We start from the raw sequence: 24547 nt of genomic DNA on the forward strand, positions 1-24547 counted from the left end.
TAGTGTGGAGTAAAGCAACAAGGCGACACAACATCCAGAACGCCTCTGAGCAGAGAATTAATGGTAGTAGTAATAATACAGATAATGTCTTTCGGCTATCTGTCACCACAGTGGAACTCCAGTCTGCTAATGATTGGCAGTAGATTTTTTATGAAATGCCACGGTGCCAGCTCGACGCCCAACCTTCAACGAAGGCACACCCATTTATACACACATGTCTTTCGAACACTACCCAACCGCGGGGAGGACATGCAGACTCCACACAGAAGGCACTCCCAAGCCAAGCTGAGAATCGAACGGGAGAACCTCTTGCTGTGAGGTAACAACGCTACCGCTGTACTACCGCAGCATTCAGTAATAATACTAATAATAATAATAATAATAATAATAACAAGAACAACAATAATAATGACACAAACCCATATAAAATGGGCAGTGTACACAGAGAAGAGATTCAGATACTGTCATTTCATTTTTGTTACTCATTTGTTTCACTTTACACTGAATTCTTTCTTCTTGTGTGTGATTTTAAGGGTACACAGCAAACCGGAATCCTGAAACAATTTATTGCAAAACCAATCGAGAAATACAAGTAGTGTTGATTTGTTTCATCTGTCCTTTCCTCTTGTATTCTATTGTATCCTGTGTCTTACTACATCTGTGTTTATTTTTTGTTGATTTTGTTTTAAAATTCAGCAGCATAATGCAAGTGGCATTATCTTTTAATATCGATGTGCTAAAGTATATTGAAATTTTGAATAAAATGCACAAGTGGCATAGCTCTCAACCCTCCATCTCCAAAATGAATAACACTAGCCCTCATAATGTGGAACAAATGGGCAAAATGTGGAACACATACTAATGGCTTACTAACAACTTCAACTAGCAATGTCATAGGATGGCTAAAATATGCTGGTTTTACTTACAAAGATCTTTTAATGAATTAATAGGATTCATTTCTATTTACCATGGATTTTACTTAAAAAAATTCCTAACACTGAATGCGTGACAGAGTCTTTCAATGTGGAACATTGAGGAACATGAACTTTTTAAGACCCCAAATGAGGTACGTTCCTCGTAATGAGGTATACTTGGGAGGTATGAAAAGTGGTAAGGTAATTCTGAAAGTAATCAGTGTTTTTTTTTTTTTTGTAACACAACTGAACTGGGCTGCACCTGACCTGACCGACTCCTGGCTAACCAAACTTTTTTCAAACGCTTTTACAACATTACCATTCTGTTCCATCGCGTATAGAGGCAATGCCGCGGTGGAAGTAAAATATGCGTTCTCTGGTTACCATCAAGATTTCGTACAAATGGTTTGAATTTTTGTAGTGAACACCCCGCATCCCCGGCTCCACTACACGCGCACGTAAGCACGCACACGCAAGTAGCTGACTGCTTGTCTTACCTCCAAGTGTACCTCTTTAAGGGGAAGCGTTTAGGGTTGCCACCTTTTCAAATGGCCAAAGTGGGACATTTTTGGTACAAACATCAGATTTTACAGGCCGACACATACCCACGGTCAGTACAAAGGATAGAACTTAACTTTTTTGCCTAAATAAAAGCTTATTCTTGTAGCATTTTAGTTGCTTATTTTGTTTCTTATAACATTTAGGTATTTTAGATGCAAAATAACTTGTTTTATGCAACTATTACATAAAATATAGGAAATAATTTTGTCCTAAAATCTCATGACATTTGCCATTTTTAAAATGTTTTGTCAGGACACAAAGAGGGACTGTCCCCTCGCAAAGTGGGACAGGTGGTAACCCTAGAAGCGTTCCTTATTTTGAATATTAAAAGACCCACGCTCTTCTCTGTTCCACATTAGAAGGTTATGTTACACATTCACTGTTAACATTTTTATTAACTAATACCCACGATAAATCTGAATAAACACTAATTAATCAAAAGAACGTTATGTAAGTTTAATTCCTAGATGAACATGTTTGCTTATTGCTAGTGTGTGTCCCACATTCTGCCCCTTTGTTCCACATTATGAGAGTGAGTGCTCTGTATTTTTGTGACAGCAGTTTGAGAGCTATAGCTACAGTTCCATTACTTACTTATGCCAGGACATTTGCAACACCACTGTAAAGTTAAGTATAAATGAGATAAACGGGGGTCCTGCAGTACTTCATGACACCACCAGAACCAGAAGCGGCTTTTAAAACAGAATGAATTTATGTAATAAATTACATAAAGTCCTTACAATTAAGAAGGGATGCTGTGAACGTGCATCCAAGTTAAATGAGAGTTAGCTTAGCCTTAGAGGAAGCTGCAAAGCTTGTCTTAAATCAGCAGCCATCTGTCCCTAACTCTTGAATTAGAAAATATCCGTTAGTGGTTGTATGATCCCGTGTGTGTGTGTGTGTGTGTGTGTGTGTGTGTGTGTGGGGGGGGGGGGTGACCTACTTCAGTTTAAGAAAGTTTAATCCGGGTCACAGATTTAATTTCTATAGTTAGCTTGAGGCAAAGGACAATGAACTGCATCAAAAACCGTTACCCACTTTACCCAACCACCACCACAAAGAGAATTGACTGCTTTTCAAATTAGAATTTAAAAACGGAGCAAAGGAATGCTGCACTCGGTCATAAGTGAAGTTAAACGAAGTAACCCGTCCAGTTTTAAATAATTTGCATTTGCCAATTAAACATCAGTAAAATTATTCTCAGTGTTTCGGAGGCAGTAATACCCAGGCCGACGTTTTTGGAGAAGAGGATAATGCAATTAAAAGACTAATATACGCCACTTGACTTGTTTATTCGCAGAAAAAAATATATCTGAATGATTAATTTTTATGGCAAAGTTCTTGGTACTTACACATAAGTGGATGAGTACTGGGAAGCCGCGTAATTATACATATTTTAACATGCCAGCTGCATTTTGAATAAGGCGCTCCCCTTAATTTTGCTTTAGCATGTGCGTGTGTGTGTGTGTGTGTGTGTGTGGGGGGGGGGGGCAAAGGAAGTTGCCGCAGTTTAAGTAGAAAACCAAATTAAGTCATTCACATCAGAGTCTACGCTTATTTATTTATTTTTGCCTGATGTTTCCACTTGTATTAATGAGAGGGATATAATTAATGGGGGTGTCCAGTCTTCCTCACTCACGACCTAAAAGAATAACTGCAGTCTGACAGCCCCGATGCTAAGACAAACTGCTTATGTAAATTATCCAAAGCAAACATAAGCACGCCAATACATTTTCAAAATGAGACTGCTATAAGGTATGCTACTCTGTGACCCATTTGGATAAGCAGCACAATATGAGAGGCTATGGCTGTTACATAAGAAAGCTTTCTTATTTTGTCCTTCACTGGTACCTTCCATATTCTTAGTGTTTCGGAATGCAGTTTTGCAAAATCCGATAAACAAGCAGACTGAAAATACATAATTTAGCTGGTGTTATACACCGCTGACGTTAAAATTAGTTATTTTGGTAGAAGAATTTAAATTTCTCTTTGACGCTGCTGGGAAATAACATTTTATAAATGCAAAACATCATTGCTGCAACTGATGGCTGCGCAATACGCTTACCACTCTGCTGATTTACTTTCTGCATTGCCTCTCAAAAGCACAGTGATTAGTACTATTAGTGTATATGAATAAGTAAACGGCATTGCTGTTGAATCATTTTTCCACAGTACTCAGGAGAATGCATTGTTGCAGATTATTGCAGTTACTTGGAATTCCAGAAGTGCATTCATAGAGGAAGAGGAGAAAGAAGAAGTTACCTTGGTGGATAACGCCGTCTTCTTAGGTCACTCTCTGCATTGACTTTGTCCCGACTTAACAGGTAGCCCCCAGCCAAGGATCCGGCTCCCACTATTGTTATAATACTGGTGGCTCTTCTGCCGGTCAGAACTCTGGTGAAACTGCTAGCCATGTCTGGATCGAAGATTCGAGAACACGACACAGAGAATGGAAGCCTGTGAATCTGTGGAGATACCAGCACAAAGGGAGGGAAGCAGAAAGAGAGTCAATACATGGATGAAGAATTCTGTGTGAGGACGTGATGAGAATACAAACCGTTAACCCCAAAAGGGAGTAGGTGGATTATAGTTACGTGATGAGGTCAGATAAGCAGCCCATACTCTCTCTTGTCCTCCAAACTGGCTGCAGTATCTCGCCCACTATAAACGTGACATGTAACTATATTTCTATTCATTATACCACACAAAATAAATCAGGAATCAAAATAATAATGATAAACAGAAATTTCAGATCTTATACCAGTGATTTAAATGATTTCTGCTCATTACACCTATAATACTTGCAGTTTATATATAAGCAGCATTAAAACAAATTCTAAATTCAGAACACTTAAAGAAGCAAACTGACAGGTTTTAAAAAGTTAATATATAAAATAATACATGCAAGATAATGGTGAATGGGTGCTCTAACCAAAAATGTCAAATTACATTAAATATTTGTTTTTCTAAAATATAAGACATTTGTCCGAAAAACGGAATTAAAACCTCCTCACCCTTTCCCCACACACCGCGCTGCGATGGTGTCCAAGAAAGAGAGAGCACTCCATATATTCCTCTGCATCTTTCACGATTACAGAGTCAAATAAGCTTCCCTTCTGGGATATTTAGGATATTTGTCTAATTACTTAATGTATCCATTTTTTCTACGTTGCTTAAACTACTAATATTGGAGTGTCGGTTTACATTCCAACTGTATGCAGTGAGTTACTACCAGATGGCACCAACTGGTCGCCATATATTTACGGAAAGCTTAAAATAAACAGTATGACACGCATGACTTTTAAATGAGTTACGTCGGATAGCTACTCAAGATGTCTTATTGTAATTGCTCGTACCACATAATCTACAAAAGCTAGGATCCAGTGCGGCTGCCGTCTTTGTAAGGGACATGGTTGACAAGTCAATCACCCGTTTGCTTGGAGCCATATCCTAACTGCATTCCAGCACTGTTTCCTTGGAAAGCTCCCCCTGTAAAACTCCCCAGGGTGTTTCAGCACCAGGGAGGCTGGACAGAGCTATGACCAGACAACGCAACGAAAACGACATTTCAGAGGAGGTGGCTCTTCTAAAATAACGAAGGTACTTAACTTACAGCAATGTTGGCAGAAACAGAAATAACATAAGCAGCAGATGGAAAGAATTGGCTTTTTAAATGAATAGGATGTGTCACACAGGCAGTAAGTACCACCTAGGCCAATGTGTACCGCTGATAAAAATACCAAAGCAAACAGGAATGGCAAGTAAAAGTGGTACAAGCCAAGTTCCCAAGGACACTAGGAGTCAGAAACAGAGACTGAGTGACTGCAACAAAAACAGCAACCATACCTGTAACGTGTACCTCATTACGGGGGACGCTCCACATTTTGAGTTTTAAAAAAGTCCATGTTTCTCGTTGCTCCACATTTTTTAACTGACATCCATACTAAACAGCACTAATCATATTAATTCATATAAATAACTTTTAAGTGGCACATTTAACCATTCCACGAGTTTCCTAGGTGAAATTGCTGTTAATAAGTTGTTAGGGCAATAACGGAGAACACTGGACCTCTGTAGTTTGACAGCTGCCTGCTACCGCCTACCATTTTATATTCCGACATCTAAATAAAAAAAATCACCGATCCATCATTGGAAGTGCATGATTTTACAGAACTATTACTATTTGCCTTATACTTTTGCTACATTCCTCACAAAATGTTTGATTTTTTTTGGTAAACCACTGAAAATTGCAGTCTGCCACTCCCTACTCAGAGGTGATCTGTGCCTGACGTACAAGGCCATGTCCAATCCGGAATGAATGGACATGCTCCACCTCAGAAAATCCAAATCCATCAGAGCCACGAGAGCAAGAGACTTAAACCTCAACACAGAAATAAATAGGACGTGCTGGAGGGACGGATTCATAACCCAGAGGCTCCCTACACTCTGGAACAGAATCCCAGTCCATGTTAGGCAGAGTTCCTCACTGACTCTATTCAAGAGAAATCTTGACGAGTGGATGGGAGATCATAGGTTTACCCCTGGGGTCATCTCTGTGTCACTACTAGACAGTGGCACAGTAAACTAAACCCTAAAAGGGTGTAGTATTCTCATCCTAAGGGGTGGTGAAAGCCACACACACTCTGGCTAGGCTTATAAATGCCCTAGGGCAGATAGCCTGGTACGAACCTATGAACCTATGAATGCCAGACATTAGAATTTCAGGGTTTTTATCACGTTTATCGAAAGATGAAAATAGGGAACGCTATTTCATCGTCCCCAAAACATCTAAACATGAAAATATCGAACATTCAGAACAGCTTCGCTGCTCCGAAACACATACACAAAACACAAGCACATCAAACAAACAGCAACCACACATATACACTTAAATTCCTACATCTAATGCTACACTAAACTAAACATACACTACTGGCTACCCACTTACCTTAACCCAAACCCTAACCCTAAGGTCCGACACTATCGCACACTCACCTAACCCTCGCCCTAACCCTAACTCACTTAATCCGCCCCTAACTCTAAAGTCTGTCACTATCGCACACACGCCTAACCCGCACGCTAACCCTAACTCACTTAACCCGCCCCTAACCCTAACGTACAAACAATCGCACACTTACCTGAACCCAACCCATAACTTTCCACCACAGCGCTAAGAATAGCGAAGCCGCAGAAACGGCCAACCAAATTATTTACAGAGGAAAGAATTCGCTGTTCTGCAGCTTCGCTATTCTTAGCGTTCGCTGAATAGTGTTCGATATCAGAACATTCAGTTTTAATACTTCGATGTTCTGATATAGACCCGAATTTCATACTTACTGCTGATTTCGTTTCAAAAAGTTCATGCTGATGTGAAACTGCAGTCCTGTCAGCTTTTTACAGTCTCTGATTTTTGCCCTATTCCTTCCAGTCACACTTCTTACCGTTCAGAAAAGGTACGTTGATACAACAGTACTTGTTTCCTTTAATTATTTAATGGCCTTGATTGTGTCCCTTCATACTTTTACCCCAGCCCAAGTAAGGCGTTATAAGTTGATTTTATGGTAAATCAAAAAGGATTGGAGTCATTGCACAGTGAGGTAAAATCCACTGCTCTGTTAATTTTTTAAGTGAATTAAAAAATAAAAATAAAAACAAGCTTCACGCATATGGATTAATGGCATTTGAACTGACATAAGAGTACCCAGCATTGCATTTATGACTGCAAATTATACATGGTCCAGTAATCTCTGTTATCACCTCTGTTAGTAAGTGTTCCACATTATGAGAGATGGTGTTCCTTATTCTGGAGAGCTATGACAACCACAGCTATAATATATAGGATTAAAAAAAGACAGTTATGTCTAGCCAAAACACATATAAGGTGTAGGTGGACATAAATTATACACACCCTTGATGCATGCAGGATAAGAATAAAACTAGAGTACTCACTCAGCAGGGATAATCATAATTAAATATAGCATGCAGTGGGGTGAGCATTAATGTTTCAACAAAAATCCTATCCTTTCTCCCTTAATAATTTCTGCCATTATATGTCGCTCTTTGCCTTTCTTCTCATTTCCATCACCTTTCTCTGTTTTAAAGTAAAAATTTTTTGTACCCATTTTAGTTTCTTTTTCACCCATGTTAGAAAAACGAATAAGATTTGCAACAAAAAGAATTATAAACAAGTTGCTGATCATGATGCCAAGAAATTTGCTCTCGGGATGAATCTTGCCATACTTGTCTCATAATTCATTCCAGTGCATGGAACTTTATCTGCTCCATCTACTACCAGTTACAGACAAAAATAAAAAAGCTAAGTGCTTTGTTGGCTTTCAAAGCCATAAAGCACTTAGCGAGCATTGTCAGGAAGACAGTGTAACACAGTCTCATGTTTACATTCACCTTGACATACCTCTGAAATGTTCAGTTTTTCACAGAATGTCTAAATTTTTGCATCATATATTTGGTCTGTTCCTCATAAAATCTCTGGGCATTGGACAAATCACGGAGGACTGAAGTTACTAAATAAAGACATGCATTTGAGTTTCAGACTTCAGATCCTTCAGACAATGCAGGTGAACAGATATCATGTTATTCTAGCTTCCTTCAAAGTTTATAAGAAGAAGGGACACTTTATCGGTACAGACAGCAGGCATTAACAAATCTGTTTTTTTATTCTGCTGCTGTCTTTGCTGGTCAATACTAGAAGATTTTACTGCCTAGTATGAGACCTGACCATAACAATGTAGGCAGGGCATGCTTAACATTTAAGACTGGGTTTAGTAACACTTAACTGATTTGTCTTTTTTCCAAATATCAGAGCATAATCATCATATTCAGTGCACTATGTATTTCCTGTTGTCTCCAAACAGTTGTCTAATACCCACACCAAAGGTGATAATATGTCATCTTCTTGATGTTTTAACTACTACAAATAAATGTACAGGCCCACTTTCTTTTCTTTTTAGATATCATGCTACTGTCATTATATGTACATTTTAGCATGATATGCATTATTACATTGTTCAAAAAATGTCAGAAGTAAACCAGCTGCACTCATAATTCCAGGTGCTACAACCTTATTATCTATACATCCATAAAAATAAGGGCTCAGAGATACTCATACTGCATTGATCATGAGATTATCAAGACATTCACATATGCCTGCAAAATATGCAGCTGGTCAGTATGCAGACTAGTAAATTATCCAGACCAAAAATAAGCAAACCAATGCAATTTAAAAAGGGGACTTTTTAAAGAGCTGCTGAAAGAAGAAGTCTTGCAACCTATGAAGACTACTGCAGTGTTTCAGATGATTCCTTTTCATCTCACCTTCTCTCACACATGCTTCTGCTGTATCTTAAGTGTATATAAATACCTCTTTTGGCATATAATCTACCACTGCCTCTAACAATGTGATCAAATGCCTCTCTTTCATCTTTGGGAAACAATATTTCCTTAAGTAAATATTAAATCAGCCTTTTTGTTCCCGTCACCCAACACTCTTTCTCCACCCTTTACCTGTCTCTTTTGACTCAAATCTTGCATTTGTCATACAACAGTATGCTGAATTCTGAAAATGAGCTATTTTTTCATTTCTTTTTCAGTATTGCACTTATTTCCTTGTACCATAACCATATTTTAATTTATCCCATGTTTCCTTAAACCCTTCTGTTCTACCGCAGCCAACCCCTGCCAGCAAGAATATGTTACACAGGCCCATAATTACTTCAAGTCTTGAATTATCTTTCTGCAGCTGCATCCCATGTTCCCTTACCTTTACTTCCCATCTCTTCATTCACCAACTCACATGGGCCCTAATAAATGGACTATATAAATCATATTCCCTTTATTTTCTGTCTTTGAGTTTATGCTTACTAAACTGCCTAAGTTATTCACCATATTCCAGTCTCACAATTTCTCCTTCACTGCTTTCATGACTGTCTGTTGTACACTTTCAACCAGCAGCATTGTCTCCCTATTTTATGTGTGGCAACAAGAATTGTACAGAATATGTCAGATAAAATTTAACACTGTTGTACAAAACATGATGATGACCTTACTTTATCTTTCCAGTCCACTTAAGTAGCAATTAGTGTCTGGTTGCTTCAAAGCAAGTGGGGCTGGGGTGCAGGAAGCAAATGGGTGTGACTAATTGGAATGGAATGGGCCTATACTATTGTAGGTCAGTGACTATTTAATTCTGATCAAACAACAGTGGGATCAGTCACTATAATACAAAAAGTGCATTTGTACCCACTCAATATAGTAATGTAATTGACTGCAGACACCTCAGATGTCCAATAGTGGTTAAATAAAATGAAATTATTTAATTTGTTTTCATTTATTTTTTTTTTATTTGAGTTTGTTAACTAGATAAATGTAGAAATGGTAGATGGGGACTCAAAAGAAAGAAACATGCCTATTACATAACCTTTCATGAAGCAAAAAAAAAAAAAAACTTGCTAAAAAGAATATCCAAAGAGGAACATAATCTAAGGCAATAATTAATTCCAAAAATCTTTTAACACTTACAATTAAATTAGCATAACACCACCATATCTAAGGGCTTATATAGGAATGGACAAAATAAAATCCAAAGTTTTAGTTTTTATTTTAGTTTTAGATTGTATTGCCCTGGAATTATGAAGGACATATAGAACTTTTGTGCTTCCTGCCTTGCTTGCCAAAGGACAGTACCCACCTCAGGATTTAAGCATTCTTTCATACCTTTGCCTGTTGTAGCTGACTCTTTTGAATGCACAGCTGCTGACACTGTGAATCAGCTTGTAAAACTGAATAATGGCCATCGGTACATCTTGTTAATTACTGAATATGCAGTGAAATTTCTTAAGACAGTACCTGTGGGAGAAGCCAAAGTAAATTCTGTACAGAATACAATAATAGTTCTCTGTAGTAGGAATTACCCAAGAAAGTCTTATTGATGAAGACATCCTATTCACTTCCGGAGTAATACATAAACTTTGCCAGTGTTTTAAAGTGAATCAGTGGAGGAAATGTGTATATCACCCCTTCAATTAGATGTGCTAGTTTAATGTTTTAACAAAAATTTAAAGTCTGTGTTGTGAAAGGCTATAGAGAAATATGGGAAAAAAAACTGAGACTAACTGCTGCCATATGTCTTCTTTGCTGCAAGGGAACTACCCCAAGCCTCAGCTAAGCTTGTACCATTCAAATTGTTGTATGGCAGACATTGCTGTGACTTGTTAAATACAGCAAAATACACATAGCAGGAATAAAACAACCTGGAAGAGCATATGGAGGAGGCAGAGGTGCAACACAGAACATATAGTAATAGGAATGCTCATCTGACAGAATTCAGGGCAGAAGATAAGGTACCTGTATTAGTATCCACTGTGAAAAATAAGTTCCTTGCAAAGCAAATTGGACATTTTGAAGTACTAGAGAAGGTGAGTAAGTGAATTATAAGAAGAGACAGACAGGGCAACAAAAACAGAACAACTGCCGTATATAAATCTTCTGAAACCGTGGGCAGAAACTTCTGCTCAATTTTCTGTAGTAGTTATGTTTAAGGAAGAAGTTAAGGTTCCTGGCGAATGTCTTGAAGTCAAAACAGGGTATAAGCTATCAGCATCTCAGAAACAGATATCAAAAAGATCTGTACTTTAAAATAAGGACATATTCTCAGAGTTGATTGGTAAAACTAGTTTAATTCGGCACACCCATTGCAACTGTACCTGGAGACAAAGTACATTTAAAACCGTATTGAATACCATTTGCCCAACACCAAGCAGTTAGGCATGAAGTATGAAAAATGCTAAACTTGGGAATATAGAAGAATTTCAGAGTAAGTGAAGTAGTTCTATTATCCTGGTAGCCAAGCCTGACAGGTCTATAACATTTTTCAGTGACTTCAGGAAGCTAAACAGCATATCTAAATTTGATTCCTATGGTATGCCCCAAGTGAATGAATTGATTGAGATACAGGAAGGTCTAGGTTTTTGTCCAGTTTATACTTAACCAAAAGCTATTGTCACATCCCACTAGCAATAAATGCTAAGGAAAAGTGGCTTTCCCATGCTTGATGCTCTCTTCCATTATAAAGTGTTGTCTTTTGCTCTCCATGAAACTCCTGCAACATTCTGCAACATAGCTCTTAAAAGTAATCTACCCAAACCAAGGCTTCAAAGGCTTCCCAGATGCATCAGTTACAATAAGTACTCTCAAAAACCACAAAAACACACTATCAAAGCAACACCCCCACCATGACACATTAAGCATCAAATCTCAGTGTTTCTACATCTAAGTCCATAAGGTAGGCCACTACTCCGTCCAAAGTGTTGGTCTTTGGAGACTACATTGTGAGGCACACTAATGTCCCACTCACCAGGCTGAGCAAGGAGAAGGTTATGGTCAATTGTCTATCAGGGGCAGAATCTGCCAGGTCATGCATGCATGCACTCAGGTCAGTGAACCACAAGTACCAGTATGACTCAGTCATGGTACATATGGGAGTAAATGACCTGAGACATATGTCCCTGGACTATATGAAGTGAGAAATGATGGTGCTCGAACTGTGTCTCCCAGGCTGGTATAAGCTTAGAATTGAGCAGCATTCTACCTTCTCCAAAGATGATGCCACATTACAAACAAAAAATAATTGATTTTGATAACCGGCTTTGTTTCTATTTTCATTTAGAAGGAGTACAATATTTCTCAGCCTGGAAGAATATGGTTGACTGAACACAATGGTTTGCCAGGGAAGGTTTGCATCTTTCCCCAACATGCTTTCAAATATTGGCTTAAAGCTTAGCACTCCTATAGTGCCTTCTTTAGTCATTGCCAACCTGATAAATCATCTGATATAGCTAAACCAGCCCAGAATAATCTAAAGGTAATAGTGCCTAATGCTGGGAGTCTAAACAAAAAACTCTACTTCCTGCCAACTCTCCTAATCTTAGAGAATGCAGATGTCTGTATAATTACTGTGACATGGTTTAAGTCCACAGAGACCACCCTGGCAGTGCAGAACTATAATGCCTTCCACACATTTATACCAGCTGTTGCACAGAAAGGGACAAAAGGTGGTGGTGCCTCAATTTCCATCAAAAACAGTCACACCTCAGGCTGCTCAAGCAGTATGACAAAGATTAGCAACTCCATGTTTGATTCTCCGTAAGCAAAGTCCCATACCATATCTTTCATGATTTCATGAAAAGGGCAGGGACAATCCTCACCAACCCTTCACATCCAGGCCACCATCTTTTTGAACTACTGCCATCAGCCAGACATTATAGATTAATACGCACAAAACAAGCAGATATAAGAACAGTTTTTTCCACAGGCCATCAAGTTCATAAACGGTTAACTCTGCTTATTAGGTTGGGGTATTCTTCTTCCCAAGCCTCTGAGGATTCCGCAGTATTGTTTACATATTGTAAATACTTGTTTCTTTCAGAGTTTGTTTCTATATTTCTTGAACTGAGTTGCACTTTGCACCTTGTATGTGCAGTATATATATATATATATATATATATATATATATATATATATATATATATATATATATATATATGTATATTTACTTTTTTGTTTTGTTCTTAATAGTTGCATATATGTAATTTGTCTTGTTCTTAATAGTTGTATGTATGTCATTTATGTAATTCATACTTGGAGAGTCACTGAAACTGGAGTCAACTTTCTTGTATGCATGCATATTTGGCTAATAAATGTGATTCTGATTTTTGAACTATATGCTCCCCCATGACCTAAGAAACCCATACAACTTACTTAAATTAACTTGACTCACTCTATATTCAACCCAGCACAATACGGGTCTATATCACATTGTCGAACTTGTATAAGTTCGAACGATGTGATATCGATCCCAAAAGTCCGAAATGGCAAAATAGTGAAGCCACGGCACATCGATATTTTTCCCAGGGAAAAAAATCGGTGGGCCATTTTTGGAGCTTTGATATTTTCTCCACTGTAGTGCAAACTTGGAGTTTGTATATTTAAGTAGGGGTGTGTGCCCACCACATTGGGGGGGTGTGGGAGACCAAGGCCCCCCCACTTTAGTTTTAGTTTAAGGTTTATGTTTTTTTTTTAGGGAACAGTGATTTTTTTTCCCTGGGAAAAAAAATCGCTGTTCTGTGTGTTCATTATTGTGCAGTTTTGGACTTTTGGTTTCAATATTACATTGTTCAAACTTATATAAGTTCGATGATGTAATATAGACATGCACAATACTGATGGATAACTTCAACTGCCCACTATGAACTGGGAATAATACACTACATCAAATTTGCAGGCACATAGATTCTTGGAATTTGTCAAAACAAATGCCTTGGACCATTTGGATCACAAACATTATTGACTTAGTCTTCACCAACATGGGGGACACTGTCCCTCCCCAAGTATAATGTCCTTACTGGTCAGGTTGAACCATAAAGTTGTCTCCTTCAAAACAAAAGTAAAACCTGGGGCACCAGATAACACTAGAACTTTTAGGAATTATTCTAAGACAGACTTCCTAATTGTAAGTGACATCCTGGCAAAATTTCAAGTTCCCCCTCCCAAACCCAGGAAACTCCACTGCCTATGTGGATTCATTCACAAAAACCCTTTAGAATCATGTATACAACTGCAAGGAGGCAGTGGTACTTACCCGAAATATGCACAGGACAAACTCAAAAAACAAGCCACCCAGGTGGAATCCCAACATCCATAGGTTATATAGCAAAAGTAACCTCACAGGCTAAGAACAAACACAAGACATTTTTCAATTATATCCGAAACCTTAAAGGCAGTACACAACAATGTACTAAACTAGTTGTAAATGAAGAGATACCTATACTGAGGCAGTAGATATAGCAAATCTACTGGCCAATAAATTCAGCTTGAGTTTTACCCCATTTTTCTCCCCAGACACCTTGCAAGAAATGCCCCCAACCATAGCACTCCCAACTATCACTGGGGAACAGGTCCTCAGTGCATGCTCTAAAGCAAAAAAAATGCATCAATGGGACCTGATAATATTCTGTAATGTCTCCTTAATAGAATGAGACATAGCAGAGTGTGGCAACAAGAAACAGTAATGAGTATTAGCCTCCAAACAGGCTTTATGCCAAGTGAATGGAGGACTGCAAATATTATCTCTCTGCACAAGGGTAAGCTGTTCACAAACACAGAAAACTACCAATCCATAAGCCAGACTAGTTTCATATGTAAGGCCATGGAAAGAATAATTGTGGACATGATAAATAGCATAGCAGCCCTTCAGACACTGGATCATACCCAGTTTAGTTTTGGCAAAGGCAAGTCATGCCTACTCAACTTGAAGGGTAAACTTGCTTATGCTGGGATTGTAGACTGACTTGTTTGGTAACAGCTACATTTATTTTCTGAACTTTGTACACCACTGTTTTGTGATTTGAATGTACTAGTTATTACTAATATCACATTTTTATTGCAGACAAATGCTGATTCATAATTAAAAATACAATAAAACTGGGAAAAGATAAGGGGCGGCTCATGCCATCAGACTGCAGGACTGCAGCCCCCAGCTGTAAAAAGAAAGAAAAATAATTTTACAAAACAAAATAATTAGCATACTGGTTGCGAGTCTGACTGCCTGTTAAAGTCCTGGAACTGCACATACGTGCTCAGCGACTAGTTTCTGTAAATCCGGACTACTGTTAAACCAGTCTGGATTAAGAAGAGAAGGCATCAATGTACAGATGCCCAGAGGTCTATGCAGTTTGTAACCACAGAAAGTGGAAGAGGATCAGACTGTCACATCTGCAGTGATGTACATGATGTGGATGGCTACTGATTGGTTCTCTCTTGGCAAGGTTTGTTATTTTGTGTGATTTGGAATGAACAAATGAAGCTGCAAGGGAATATTCATCTCCACCAGGAACAAACAAAGGTGTGTGTGTGTGTGTGTGTGTGTGTGTGTGTGTGTGTGTGTGTGTGTGTGTGTGTGTGTGTGTGTGTGTGTGTGCATGTGTGTAAAGTTCCCCAGTTAAATATACCTGGTGGCTACCATGGATACAGGTAGCAAAAGCCTGAATTCCCTATCCACTACCACTTGTGAAAACTGTCCAGATTTTTGCCTAATATTTTGTGTTCTGTTCTGTTCGTCATAAAATCTGTGGTTTTCTGGATTTTTGTAATCAATGAAGGATTGAATTCACTAAATAGTGACAGGCATTTGAATTTCAGACTTCATATTCTTCAGAAAATACATGGTAACACAAAACCATTTATTCTAGCAATTTTCTAAGTTTATAAGATCAATATTTAAAATTTGTCCCTATTTTTGGGGCTGTATTCCCCCATTATTAGCTTTGTCCAGGTTTTTTTGTGCTAAGAGGTTGAGAGCTATAGTGAGAACTGAATTCACTGAATATGTTTTGGGGCTGTATTCCCCCATTATTGGCTTTGTACAGGTGTTTTGTGCTAAGAGGATGAGAGCTATGGTGAAAACTGAATTCACTAAATGATAGCCATTTAAGTTTCAGTCTTCCTATCTTTCAAAAAACAGCTGATTTGGCAGAGTGGTAGGTTGCTATGAATGTGGTGCACAGGGTCCTGGGTTCAAGACCTGGCAGTGAAACACATGGTGATAACACAACAGTTTATTATAGCAACTTTCCAAGATTATACAAGCAATGTTTAAAATGTGTACCTGGTTTATGGGCTTTTGTCCCCCAATAAATTTTGCCTTTTTCCAGATTTCTTGTGCTGCAAAGTTAAGAGATACAGTTGAGTGTCGAGTGGATTTTACAAGGAGCTGAGAGTTTTAGGGGAAGAGAAGTTTAATGTTGCTTATGATAAGTCAGCTTGCATTGTTAATAGCAGAATGGGTTGAATACTTGCTTTTGTTGCAGAAGGCTGTGGGTTCTAATCCCACAGTATGCAGGTGGATTGCTGATACTGTACTGTATTGGACTTTTAAAGGGGGTGGATGCCGCAGTAATACCTAGTAACTATGAATCTGTTATCAGTTTGCCATCCATTCTCTATTGCAATATTACTAGCTTATCATTTTTGAATGTAACATAGGCAATTTATTCCTCAAGGGCAACAGGCATTTTATTTGTAGATGAAACAATGAAATATAAATTTGTTTACTAGCAGCAACCTCATCATTAGTCACATATCCCTTTAATGTGGATAGATGACTTTTACTTCTGCAGAGATTGTGCACATTTACTGATACTGGTGGATTGTAGACATTTAAGTAGACTTTTATGATGGAAATGTTCTGAATTGGTCTGTTTTGTCATTATTGGTGCATGCATTTTGTTTAATTGTTTACTGGAAAAATGTTCAAAACAATGAATCTAAAACGCCCTCTAACAACTATACTGTATTATGCAAGGAATATAATTGAATACAGTCAGGAAGGTGTAGCAAAGCACACATGCATGTTTTGTGTGCAAGGGGCCTATGATTTGAAAACAGCCCAAAGTTAATCTTTATCTTCCACTGGCCAGATGTATTTTCTTTGAATGTAGGTTTCAATGCTGTTTTAATGAATGTGAGTTTCAATGGCAGAGAAGTTTTAATGCTAAGTCTATTTTCATTCTGAGACTGCATTGTTTTGTTAGCAGATGTCTATTAGTGTTTGTGCTGTAAAATGTAAAATAAAACTTTTAAATGAAATCCAAATCATTGTAGAAGTAAAGCAGTATGCACATTACAGTGTTTATTGTAAATGGGGTGAAATAGCCAAGTAATGGGACATTGGAATGGCTTGAGGGGGGAGGCCCCATTCGACCATGATTTTGCAAGGAGGGAAGGGTGGCAAACTCAAAGACATCTCCGGCTGAACTATACCTCTCAGCTGTCCAGATTTTCACAGAATGAATACATTTTTGCTTCTTATTTTTGGCTTGTTCCTCATAAAATGTGTGGTTTTCTGGCAAATAATTTAGGAATGAAGTCCCTAAATAATGACAGACATTGAGTTTCAGACCTCATACCCTTCAGAAAAATGCATGCTAAAGCAAAACCTGTTATTCTATCAACTGTCTTAAGTTTATACAAGAGCAAATTTTAGTACTGTTTGTTTGTTCCCCCAATATATTTGGCCTTGTTCAGATTTCCTGCAATAAGAGGTTGAGAAGTACGTGCAAATAAATAGCTTTATAGAATTAGGTGTATCCAAACCTCTCAACTGTCCTTAATTTTGGTTCAAAATGTTGCTCTCCCCTAATAATCCCTCAGCAAAATGGCAATTTTGGAAGAAAACATGGAAGGTTTACAATTAACAAATAATTGTAATGATCAGAGTTATATATTACTTTTATTTCAGAAATGCATGTAAATTCTCTTATTTTGTCAGCTGCTCAACTTAACAGTACTACTATTAAAAATGGCTTCCTTCTTTAACAGGTTCCCAGCTGAATTGTGTGGCTATTTTATATTTTTGCATCACATTTTTGGTCCGTTTTTCATAAAATTGTGGTTTTCTGGTAAATTAGTGGCAAATCATTAAAGACGGAAGTTAGAAAATAATGACAGATATTTAAGTTTCAGATTTCATACCCTTCAGAAAATTCATACTAATGCAAGGCTTACTATTCTGTTATCTTTCTAAGTTTATTAGAGCAATATTTAAAAATTGTCCTTATTTTTGGGCCTTTGTCTCACTTCTATTTATGGCTTTGTCCAGATTTCTTGCTCTGAGGTTGAGAGGTATGACAAATGTGCCAGGGCCATCACCATCATCCAGAGACATTTCAAATTGTGATATATGTGTTGTTCCCCACTCCCCCATGCAGTGACTCTGGATGTGTCCAAGCAAGTCAAGGAGCAGTTATGCAGTGTAAATGTGCAGAGTATCCTCTCATTCAAGGTAGACACAAGTACTACAGTGACTTTTCATCTGTCCTTGATTTTGCAGAATGTTCTGGTTTTCTGTCATATTTTTATACTGTTGATTTATGCTTCTTATTATTCAGAAAATGCATGTTGTTGTAGTGCCTGTTGCTCTGTGTTTAAGTAGCAATGCTTTAATGACCATCAGGTAAGCTTGTCTGAGATTGTAAGATGCAAGTAAACTTTAATAAGCATACTGTTAAAGAATTATCAACATTGAAAGCCTTTTTGTTATTGCCATGCAGAGAATATTTAGATAACTAGATATATAAGCCTTAGGTATTGAAATGCATATGACAGTATTTGTAATAAAGGACAGGATTACAGTATTTTCAGAAGCTCATTACATTTGTTGGAGACTTGCAGTCATCTTTGCAGGCTTTACCCATAAATTAAACAGAATGCCAGTCTATCATGTGTGGTCCATAACCTGTGCAGTAATCCTTTAAGCAGTTTATCTTGAGCTTGTTTCTTATTTGCTGTTCATTTTTTACTTTGATCATGTTTTCCCCATGAAATAAGTAGATAGTTGCTGTCAGGCAGCACGTCTTTTTTGAATGAGAAACATTTTTACAAGTGGGGGTATCACAGAGATTGCCACTTTCAGCATGTTACTTCGTACTTTTATAAAGCTGAATATAAATTATAATTAGAACTGCAGTGCAAGGATAAGTGGTTTGAGTTGAGTGCTGCTTGTTTTTCTTATACTTGATTTTGACTGGCATTCCAGTAATGTATTTAAAAAGTAATTTATTTTTTCATGCATCACAACCTTTTTGTTTCCATCTAAGATATTAAATAAGCTGTCATGCAGCCAATGCATTGAAATATTTTTTTTTCTTCTCCACTTCATTTTGTCTTGATTGGACTCTCATAATGATGGTTTGGCACCCAGGGCATCATATTTAATTAAAGTCCCATTTTTTGTGGTTTTGAGCATAACTCTACTTCTTTCTAGTTGGCCACACCCAATCCCATTGGCCCCACCCATTCAGCTGTCTCCTGCAGCCCCCTTTGATTTGAAGTCACCAGCTGCCACTGGGAAAAATGAAAGGTATATGCATGTGTATAAGTTATGAAAAGAGAAAATAATAGTGTGTCATAATTGTGTGTAATTGTATAAGATGGAGAATCAGCATTCAAGGCAGACAGTACTCACTAAATAAGCAGTAGGAGCAGTGAGAAAATAATGTTGATATCAGCTCTGGAGTCTTGCAGAGCTTAAGAAGGTTACAAATCTTCTCTGTTCACTTCATGCTGTCAAGTTAATTAAAGTTATATTTTTGGTTATTTAAATGAAATTTAACACACCAATGGTTAGTGTGTGTGTGTGTGTGTGTGTGTGTGTGTGTGTGTGTGTGTGTGTGTGTGTGTGTCAGTCTGTCTGTTTCTGTGTGTAGGATACAGTGTTAAAATGATGGTTGATGGGAACGTAAGCTGAAATAGTGAGTGCAGAAGGCATATGTGGTAATGAAAAGTGAGATGAAGGCTGGCCACTATAGCAGAATTCTCTTGATGATAGATAAATGCATGCATACATGCAGACATGCATAGATACATACAGTGGATATAAAAAGTTTACACACCCCTGTTAAAATGCCAGATTTTTGTGATATGAAAAAATGAAACCATAATAAATCATTTCAAAACTTTTCCCACCTTTAATGTGACCTATAACCTGTAGAATTCAATTGAAAAACAAAGAAATCTGTTAGGGGAAAATATAAAAAATAAAAAACATACAATACGCTGGTTGCATAAGTGTTTACACCCTTAAACTAATGCTTTATTAAAACACCTTTTGATTTAATTACAGCATTCAGTTTGTTTGGGTAGGAGTCTATTGACATGGTACATCTCGACTTGGCAATATTTGAACACTCTTCCTTGAAAAAGTGCTCCAAATCTGTCAGATTGCAAGGGCATTTCTTGTGCACAGCCCTTTTCAGGTTGCCCCACAGATTTTCTGTTGGATTTAGGTCTGGGCTCTGGCTGGGCCATTCCAAAACTTTAATTTTCTTCTGGTGAAGCCATTCTTTTGTTGATTTGAATGTATGATTGGGGTCATTGTTGTGTTGAAAGGTGAAATTCCTCTTGATTTTTGGGCCAAAAGAGGCTGGTATTTGGAACTGTTCATAATTCCCTCCACCTTGACTAAAGCCCCTGTTCCAGCTGAAGAAAAGCAACCCCAAAGCATGATACTGCCACCACCATGCTTCACCATGAGGATGGTGTTCTTTTGGTGATGCAAAGTGTTGTTTTGCGCCAAATATACCTTTTGGAATTGTGGCCAAAAAGATCAACCTTGGTCTCATCAGACCATAACGCATTTTCCCACATGCATTTGGGAGACTTGATGTATTGGTTTGCAAATTTTAACCAGGTCTGGATGTTTTTCTCTGTAAGAAAAGGCTTCTGTCTTGCAATCCTATCCCATAGTTCAGATATATGGAGAATAAGGGAGATTGTTGTCACATGTAGTACACAACCAGTACTTGCCAGAAATTTCTGCAGCTCCTTCAGTGTTGCTGTCAGTCTCTTGGCAGCCTCCCTGACCAGTTTTTGTCTTTTCATCAATTTTGGAGGGACATCCACTTCTTTCCAACGTCGCTGTTGTCCCATATTTTCTCCACTTTTTGATGACTGTCTTGACTGTGTTCCATGGTATATCTAATGCTGTGGAAATTTTTTGTGACCTTCTCCTGACTGACACCTGATACACTTTGATGCTTTGTAAGCTCTCTGCAAACCATGGCTTTTGCTGAAGCAGGCAACTGAGTAAATATCAGGAAAATCCAACTAGGACCGCTGAACTTTATTTGGGGTTAATCAGAGTCTCTTTAATTGAAGGGAGGTGTGTACCCAAGAAGACGGAATCATCATCTTCTTTCGGCTATTCCCGTTAGGTGTCACCACAGCAGATCATCTATTTCCATTTCTTCCTGTCCTCTGCATCTTGCTCTGTCACACCAACCACCTGCATGTCTTCTCTTACCACATCCATAAACCTTATCTTAGGCCTTCCTCTTTTCCTGTTACCTGGTAGTTTCATCCTTAGTATTTTCTTCCCATTATACTCAGCATCCCCCCTCAGCACATGTCCAAACCAACGTAATCTTGCCTCTCTGGCTTTGTCTCTAAACCTTCCAACCTGGGCTGACCCTCTAATAGACTTATTCCTAATCCTGTCCACCCTCATCACACCCAGTGCAAATCTTGTAATTGAATCAAAAGGTGCTTCAACAAAGTATTAGTTTAAGGGTGTGCACACTTAGACAACCAGCGTATTGTACATTTTTTATTTTTTATACTTTTGCCCCTAACAGATTTGTTTTTCAATTGAATTGTACAGGTTATAGGTCACATTAAAGACGGGAAAAGTTTTGAAATGATTTATTGTGGTCTCATTTTTTTATATCATAAAAACCTGACATTTTAACAGGGGGTGTGTAAACTTTTTATATCCACTGTACATGCATACATACATAATTCATCTGAATTTCATGGAAGTAACAAGAAACTTGGAGGAGGTGAAATCTAAGCTGTGGCTTTTTTGGTTTGTTTGCAGAGCACATAATTATGCTGGAAGTGCTTGAAGCTGGCAAACACTGAATTGTGTCGAGCACCTGTTTCCACCAGTGTACTTTTACTGAATTTTTACATTCTCAGCAACTTACAATGATGCTGACTAAGCAGCAGGTAGGTGAAGTGTCAAATACAAAAGGAAAATTTGGGTGGGCAAACTAGTCATGTACAGTTAAGTGTGTTCATGCTTCAATCATTCCAGGAGGTGACAGATTGAATAAGTAGATTTTGTAAATATGGGTGACCATACCATTTTGGTACTGGCAAAACAGGAATTGAGAGAGCAAAAAGAGTCAAATGAGGAAGGAAGAATATTTCTATTCCATGCAGCAAGGCAGAGATGACATGACAGAATTTGCTTGTTTTTTTTATTTATTTTTAAGTTTTATAAGCCGATGTTGAGGCTGAATATTCAGGAAACATGGCTCACCTGTGGTGGATGTAACCTGGAGATGGATATATAACTAAAAAGTTGATCCATTAGAATCTTTGCAATTAAATGGTGAATTTTTAAAAATTTTCCTCATACATTTATTTATTTATTTATGAAGGTTGAGTATTTTAGAATATCTGAAAGTACTGTGGTAGCACAAACACTTAAATAGTTTCATATAGAGGAATGGTTTAAATGATGGTCATTTAAATGAAGAGGCTACAAAAGATGACTCCATAATCAACTTAAGTGTGGACCATGACTGTATTACTGAAAAGGAATGATGCAGAACATTGGATAATGTTTTAGCTTTAAGGCTTTCAAAGATGCAAGCTTCAAAAAATGACTACAAAGAATTGGAAAAATGGGGTTACTCCTTTATTTACAAAAAAATAATAATACTGTCATTCTTGTGTGGCAAAAAGAAATATCTGCTTTAAGATGAAATTGAACAAAATAACCAGAGAATATAAGTAGTACATAAAACTGAACTTTTTAATACAGAATTATTAACCTATGTTTTATGATAAATTTATACTGTATTGCTGTTAGATATAAAGGGCTTAAAAGAATCTTCTAAAATAGGTTAATGTGGTGAATTTCCCAAGCCACCAAAGTAGTAGATTCCAAAGGCATGAGGCCTGGTAGACAATACATGTTTCTAACTATTCCCAAGGGACTACTGACAGCTCCAAAGTAGTAGAGAGCAAAATACTAATAGGGCAATACGGAATGGTTAATTCCTTTAGGTACTAGGAGCCAAATTATATACTTATTTTATTTGTCTAAATCTTTTAGATCAGTAGAGCACTGATCTAAATGGACCATTTTGAGGCCAGCTAGGTGGTATAGAATAAAAAAAATACTAGGAAGAGACAGTAAAACCAGGTAGTTTATTCTTATGATATCAAGTCTGAGTAGAAAACAAAAATAACCATTAATTTACTCAGAGTTTCCCTGTGCCTGATTTGGACACCTGTGACTATAACACCTTGGATTGCTTCTAAAACCATCTGTGGCCTACAAAGCTGATATAAATTTATTTTGCACTTGCTCTAACTATCTCAGTGCTATTTAAGAGTTTGGTGCTGCATTTATTGATTTTTTTGTTGAATTTATTACTGTTTTTTTTCAGCCTGCACTTTTTAAAGAAACACTATCGGTTTGTTACTGTACCGGTATTAGGTATATTCTGATATTTCCTAACCTTTGCAACTTGGCTTCCAGATACTGGCAGAAACTTTAACTATTCCCACAATGCCTTTTTTAGGTCATGCCATGTTGTTAAATCCTCCAACATAACCAAAATCACTCATGACTACCTAAAGGTACTTCTGCTAAATGCTATGAGTTTAAATAAAAAATGCACTCCTTGGAAGCACTCCTCACCCTGGAGAATACAGACATATGTGCAGTCACAGAAATATGGTTCAAAACTATAGAAGGTACCCCAGCTATCAACAGCTACAATCCCTTTCATACATTTTGATCCTTCTCAGCTAAGGATATAACAAAGGAAGGTGTCTTAGTGTTCATAAAGGACAAGTACACTGCTGGTCTGGTCCAATAGCATGACTTGGTTGAGCTGCTCTATGCCCAACTAAACATACATGCAAACCCCTATCATATCTGTGCTAGTTATAGATCCCCTAACATGATTCTGGAAAACCACACCTCCTACCTAAACCTACTGGAATCTCTTAACATGGCTCCAACTACATCTCCATAAACTGGGAGATTTATATGACTCATAATTCACTGGGTGAAAGGTTTTTGGACTTTGTTAACACCTTGGAGCAACTAGTTTGCTCCCCAACTAGGGGTAGAAATATCATAGACCTAATACTCACAAATACAGGGGTATACTGCTCCGTCCTGTGTATTAACTCCTCCCTGGTAAGATCTGATCACAAAATGATCTCCTTTAGTAATAAAACTAACCTAGAACCCCCATCAAACTCCAAACCTGTTAAGAACTTTGCTAAGGACAATTGCTTCAAACTAAGTGACAGCTTATTAAACTTCTAAGCCCCTCTGAACCTAGATGACACTGAGTCTGTACACAAAAGCACTGTACAACCACATTCATAGCTGCATACAGGAGGCAGTACCTGTCTGAGTCAAACCTATGATTACTGGCAAAAATAAACCACCATGGTCGACCCCTAGCACAAAT

The 24547-nt window shown here is 37.7% G+C and overlaps 1 protein-coding gene across 4 annotated transcripts in view; it reads right to left on the minus strand.

The window, feature by feature from the left end:
• Positions 1–24547, minus strand: part of CKMT1A (creatine kinase, mitochondrial 1A) — a 176005-nt gene that overhangs the window by 128076 nt on the left and 23382 nt on the right. Inside the window, exons 1-2 of one of the 4 annotated variants that reach the window (XM_044077726.1) lie at positions 5335–5630; positions 3738–3940 (exon numbers count right to left, since the gene is read on the minus strand). In XM_044077726.1, the coding sequence (XP_043933661.1) occupies positions 3738–3940; positions 5335–5358 (227 nt within the window). In that variant the 5' untranslated portion in view covers positions 5359–5630. Of the gene's footprint in view, positions 1–3737; positions 3941–4489; positions 4559–5321; positions 5631–24547 lie in introns of those variants that run through there. The other 3 variants (XM_044077727.1, XM_044077725.1, XM_044077728.1) reach the window with 3 other exon arrangements.

Source organism: Protopterus annectens, chromosome 7.part0 (genome assembly GCF_019279795.1).
Source record: "Protopterus annectens isolate FY-2018-M chromosome 7.part0, PAN1.0, whole genome shotgun sequence".
Classification (NCBI taxonomy): domain Eukaryota; kingdom Metazoa; phylum Chordata; order Ceratodontiformes; family Protopteridae; genus Protopterus; species Protopterus annectens.